General features: G+C 41.0%; 1 protein-coding gene and 1 non-coding gene across 2 annotated transcripts; both read right to left on the bottom strand.

Annotated features, from left to right (window-relative positions):
• Positions 1-3971: 3971 nt before the first annotated feature.
• Positions 3972-6260, bottom strand: LOC103424452 (F-box/kelch-repeat protein At3g06240-like). The gene is made up of 2 exons (XM_008362538.4): positions 4975-6260; positions 3972-4303 (listed from the first exon to the last, which is right to left on the bottom strand). The coding sequence occupies exon 1, from the start codon at positions 6140-6142 to the stop codon at positions 5012-5014; it is 1131 nt and encodes a 376-aa protein (XP_008360760.3). The 5' UTR covers positions 6143-6260; the 3' UTR covers positions 3972-4303; positions 4975-5011.
• Positions 4442-4560, bottom strand: LOC114824283 (U6atac minor spliceosomal RNA). The gene has a single exon (XR_003772424.2). It is a non-coding gene; the product is annotated as a U6atac minor spliceosomal RNA (small nuclear RNA).

Genomic DNA, 6260 nt, shown 5'->3' with positions numbered 1-6260 from the left:
GAAGATCTATTCAAATCGGATTCAAGTATTGAGAAAGCCTTTTAATAGTCATATTGCTAGAAATAACTTGCATATAACTGGATGTATACAACATATTGAAAAGACAAAAACAAAACAAAGAAGGTCGGGTAAGGCTGCTCGTCTTGTAGGTTCCTATCTTTGTAGTTTTGTCAAGGGTCTGAAAGCTTAGAGGGATAGAGAGAGAGATTACAAAAGATGAATCGATACTACAGCAAGGTTGAACAGGGTAGCAGAGCTATTACAAAGGTTTGGAGGGAGAGTTATCCCGCGAAGGATGAAGGCTTGTCCCGAGAGGGATGAAGGCTGACTACAGCTTTGTTTTGAAGGCAAATCTGGCTTTGAGCAGAGTTTGTGCTTGCATTTGTTTGTTTGATTGAGTGTCCTTATTCCTGGTTTTTCTTTCTTCTTATATAGACAACTCGGCTTGGCCTTCTGTAGCAGCAGCCTTGCCCGAATACGGTTTGAGGGTGATGACTCATCAGCTATTTTACATGTAATGCCACCATAAAGTGCTTTATGGGCTGTGTAGCTGATCAGTCTACACCACTTGGCTTTTGGGTAGGTAAGCAAGTGGTCTTCATGAGCTGCACCAAGTCAGAAAAGGTCTTTTTTTGCCTTCTGGGCTTTGACTGGGCTCTGGCTATCTTTCCCTTTGGGCCTCCTTTCGGGCCAGCTCCTTCCTTGAGCCCAAAGTTCAAGTTTTAATCCAAACAGCACCCATGTCTCGAGCTGAGGTGTAACTCACGATTAGATTCTTATACAGTGTTTATGGGAAAATTGTTTTGATTGCGTTTTCTTCTCTAAGCAATGAGTCATACCAACATGTTTGGCCAATTCATACATATCACTAAAGTCCATGCCTAGAAATTTCTTTTAGAACTCCATGTCGAGGCCGTTCTGGGCTATCCGAACATATTCTGGCTCAAGCAGAGGAACCCAGCACCAGTTTTTAGCTCACTTGAAGCGACATAGATACTAGATAGATGATTCATTTGGTTCTTAGGCCATCTTCTCCAACTATGAAACCGAGACTTTCATTCCAACTCGGTATAATTGTTCATGAAACTTCCTGACTAAATCATCCCGATTTTGCACTGTTTGACGACATGTTAATATAACGTGAAAAAGCGACCGAAGTCAGAGAAGAGCTGAAAAGCCGCCACTTATGAAAGTTATGGTCGACATCTCCACATTGGGCAATGAACCGAGCGACATGTTCCAAAGCAGAGAGTTTTGATTTGCCAAAAAATAGACTAAAATTAGGAATTCTTCAACCTCGAGGATATTCAAACTTCTTGACATATTGAGGATAAGGGTGGATGAATTGTGAGATCAACTGCCCTTTTTTTCACAGCCGAGATGATCATTCTTTGAATCTCGTCCATGTCAATTGTCATGTGATCCCCATTCTCGTCAATTCTTGTTGTGCCCCACCCAATGGTGGCGGCCCGTGAGGAAATTCTACATTGGATTTGTTTCCACTTGAACTGCCCTCAAACTGATATGGTAGCAAAGGTACTTCTCCACCATGGTTGATCTTTTTCTTCACATAGGCTGTCTTCAGCGATTGTTTCTCATTAATAGCATCTAATTGAGTCTGTCGAATCTCAGCGAATAACGCAGTCAGCCAATGGTTAGTTTCATCGTGACTCCACTTTATTTCCTCAATGTGCTGATTGGCTGTATCTTGTTTATGACTGAGCCGACCAATTTCACGCTCCAAAGCAATGTCAAGCTACATGGTATGCTCGGTGAATTTGTGCCGAGTAAAAATTTTAAGAGGTACGTTAGAGGTCTCATCGTCTTCTTTGTCGACCGACCCCTTTGGGGGTTAAAAATCGGCAAGCTTGGTTATCTGCACAATAGTCGCTAACGATAATGTATAGCCACCAAGATTTATTTCTATTTCTCGACGAGCTGTAGGATCTGGCGTGACGACGACGGGAAGGTTCTGTGCAATTTCTACACCGGTAGACACAATTGCTTGATTAATAGATGATTTTTCCATTATTGTCTTTTTTTCTTTCTACAAATTGAGTTTTGTTGGTCATGAACTTCGTAGCTTTTAGCACTAGTCCTACTTGGCGTGCCAAAATGTTAACCCTAAAAATAACAAAGCCTACGTGACGCGCATGCCAAGTAACTAAGAGCTAACTACGTCTTTCTTGTGGTTGATGCGGGCATGCCAACTCGCTACCAAGGTGAATCGGGTGAGTAAGATGAATGTAGTGGTGGCATCGAATCGTGCTGTTGACTTTTGGATCGAGCAACTTAGGCCTAGGAAAGAACACTCTAGGTATAGGGTTCTTAAAACCTGAAGACAAGGTTGTTAATCTAGCTGTGAAGTTTAGGATCCTCTACACTGGGCTTAGCAACTTCAACTATATTAGTGAAAATATAAGTGCACTGAATCAATATTAGGCTATAATGACAAGGATACTTAAAGAAAATAAGTGTCTTTATGGTGAAAGTTGTTCAGTCGAATAAATGTCGAATTAATGTCAAATTTTGAAATGTATCTAGGAGTAACCAATCATAGAACACTCTAATTCGTTGGAAAGCTAATGAAGTGACCTTTGTTGGCGAGAGAATAAAAAACTCTTCACCGGCTGAGACTTGGATAGGTAACTAATAAGGATAGGAGAGTGATGTTTAACCAAACTGAATGTCTCTTAGGCCAAACAGGTTTTAGTGCTCCAATGTTATTTAACCAAACTGGAGGTGTTGTCGGTTGTTGACAAAGTGATACTTAACCAAACTGAATATATGCCAACATGGAGGGGTTAGTAAGCCGTTAGTTTTTTCTCAGGATGTGCGAGGGTTTCGCGTACATCGTTGATTTGTGTATTGAATTAAAGATCATTTCTTGTTGCAAAGCCTCTTCTATTTATAGGTAAGGCATTGAGGTTAAATAAGTCTGCCGAGGCAGAGTCTCTATATGACTAAGCTTCCTCAGCATTTACCTGAATATTACAAATTATCTTCCCTTAGCTGAAGCTACACCCTTATCCAGTCTCGGCTTCTTCATTCAATCTAGGACTTTGGACCTAGTCTCTTTCTGAGCTCAATTCATTCTTATATGATTAAACATGAATTCTGATCATTCTAATAATTTCATCATATCAAAATAATTGTCAATCCATAACAGTTTCAACCCATCAAGGATTCGACCAAGCCATGCTCAAACGTGATCCTTGGATAGTCCTTCAGTCATAAGAACTCGGTTGAGCTAACATCATTTTGGGCTACAACGCCCTCGGCTTATAGAACCAATGTTGGGCCTAGTATCAAGAGTTCCTACTTCAGATTGCTCATTAATGGCCCAAACTTATATTTCAAGCCCAAACAGATTTATATAAGCAACCCATAACAAGTATGTGTCTAAATTTAAGAGCGTAGAAAGTGGGGAACCAGTGTTCTATTAACTTGTTAATATTCTATACCTTTTTGTTTCCTTTTTCTATTTTTCTTTCTCTTACATACTAATTACTAACGCTTTGGATGCAAATTAACCAACCAACCTATGCTTCCAGTTTTATTTCATGAAACCTACTTTTCCTAAAAATATTTTAATACCACTCACATTTTGTTTTCGACATTCATCATTCAATTTTGACGTCATCCTCTGTTTGACAGCGTTTTGACACTCACTGAGATTTTGATGGTTGCCAAAGTTCTTATTGACTAGAACTGCAACCCAAGTGAAGTTCTAGCACCAGGCCCATTTCAAGAAAAGGAATCACAATTTAATAACACTTAGTAATGCTATTATGCTAGACATACCACATGTTGTATAACATTTTAATACCATGATATATACAATCAACATCCGATGTGATACAATCGTTAATTGGCGTGACGTGTACACATTATCGTTCGCCATGTCATGTGGTATTAAAATGTGAAACAAAAATTTGGCATGAATAGCATTATTGTTTGCGAACTCAATGTGGTCAAAGTAAGGTACTCATAAAGGTTTTGAAAACAAAACTAAAATACTCATACAAAGCAAAGAGCAAGTTCCCTCTGCTGGACAAAGAAAGAGGTAGAGTCTTACACTTCAACAAACACGAGTAGCATAAGGTTTTCTGAACTTCCTACAAACGGGACGGCATGGTACAACACTACAAGTAAACTACAGTAGGCCTGAGAAACATCATCAACTCAAACTCGTTGCTTATCGTCTCTTTGGAAAGCTCTTCAAACCTCGAAGACTTGATTCCGACGTTGCCATAGCTTCAAGCTGCTGAGTATCCCTAGTGCATTTTCTTCAGTGAGTTTCCTTCAACAACAGACAAGAAACCATCACCTTGAGAGGCATTTACATCCACAATAATTGAGTGTATGAGCAAATTAAAGCACTTACTATCTCTCGTCTAAGAATTCTTTGGGAAATTTGAGCCAGTCATAAAATGAATCAGAAAAACTTGAATTATTATAGACTAACTGTATGTTTTGTTAACACATAAGCCCGGAGGCTGCCCCCGTCCCTGTCAGGGGAGAGCCAACTATCTTGACATCTCTCCTTTCTTTGAACACAAGTACCACTAAGATATATATGGATCCAAACGCTTAGCTACAAGGTCCTCGATATCGGCTTATTATGTACGGATTACCTGAATGAGATTTGTTTATGAGAAAACTAAACATCCAATTCGACCATGGCTTTGATTTGGGTACTGAGGCCTGAGGCTGACGTGTTTTTACATATGGAAAGAGACAGGACCACATGTGATGAAATCAAAACAAAAGAAAGTATGATTCACAACTTCTGTAGCAAACTACAGGTAACAGGAAGAACATGTATCAGAAAGAAACATCATTAAGAGCATAATCAATCAACTTAACTGCGAAATCTCCTCGTCACAAATTTAAAAAATGAGCGTTATGCAACTAACACAGTAACAATACATCTAAATTACAGGAGATGGCGAGGATACAAAATGGGAGTACCTTGTTTTCCTTGATGTTCTTTGTCAACTTGGTGACACTAATTAGGCGAAACAACGCTCTCCAAGTAGACCTCAGCATCGCGAAGTTCATGAAATTGGGGAATCGGGAGAGTGAGAAAGCTGTGATCATTGAAATTGTACAAGCACAATTCGCTAACCCACTTGGCGAACAACATATCGTGATCGTTCTTCCGGTATGGGGTAGGCATTATATTGCCAGAATCGATCATGGTAAGGGAGAGCTTGATTCTGGTCCAAGACTCTCTCACTCCATATTCCTTCATCACCCAAAACTCATGTTGTCCTACATCTTGCAGAGTCCATAGTGATACACACAGGCACCCCCTGAACGCCCCAAGACTATAATAAGTAAAATCTTCCTCAACAAAATCACGCGGCATTTGAATTTCTCGAACCTCCTCCTCCTCTAAACGGAAAGACATGATCGTCGGAGTTTGTCCTCCGGTTCTTCTCGTCAACCAATGGAAGCCCCCATTCAACAAAGTCCCCTTCGAGTCGTCATTGAAAATCCTTCTGTAGGGAAACCGCCCCTCGATCACACGCCATGCACCCGTTTTCACCCCATGGACACCGAAATCAATCCCATCCTCGAAGCACCGCCCAAAAACGACCTTGTAATCATCAGCATTGTCATCAAATCCAAACCCAAAGAGGTACTTAGAGAAAACCCCCACGCCAAACTCCGGCGGTGTGGGGATTTTCTTGGACTGCCTTATTGCAGGGTTGATTAAATACATCTCCAAATTCTGCAATGCAAAAAACAGCAAACCCTTGCATGCAGACACCAACATTACAAAGTTTTCTGGGCTGTCACTGCTGTAAACACACTCCATCTCCTCCTCAGAAACCAAGAGAAAATCACGGCCGTCGTCGTTACGAACGAGGAACTCGTCGAGGTCAAAAGAGTAAATTGAGTTCAGCCCAGGATCAACGAGTGCAACTCTTCTTCTTTGGGAAAGCACTTCATCATTCTCACAGACTTTTTTGTAGTGAACTTGGGCAAAGCTGGGGTCGGTGATCAGAGAAATCCAGGTCTTTGAGACACACTTGAAGCGGCAGAGCAACTTGGCCGGCAGCCGTGAGAGGATGTCGGAAATAATCTCCGTTGGGAGGTTGGGCTTGTTTTCCACCACCGTCTGCTGCTCCATGATTTGGGTCGATCTGAAATTGATTTCTGGTTGAGTTTATATCAGTTGGAATGGGAGGTGGTGCATGTGGGGGTTTGTGCTCAGTTTTTGATGATGGCAGCAGGTGGTGGTGCATTCA

Source organism: Malus domestica, chromosome 03, assembly GCF_042453785.1.
Source record: "Malus domestica chromosome 03, GDT2T_hap1".
NCBI classification, from domain to species: domain Eukaryota; kingdom Viridiplantae; phylum Streptophyta; class Magnoliopsida; order Rosales; family Rosaceae; genus Malus; species Malus domestica.
Note: the sequence above shows the minus strand (reverse complement) of the source record. Positions and strands in the feature narration are given on the sequence as shown.

Coding starts and splice junctions, on each gene's coding strand:
- LOC103424452 (XM_008362538.4), bottom strand. CDS start 6,142: ATGGAGCAGCAGACGGTGGTGGAAAACAAGCCCAACCTCCCAACGGAG.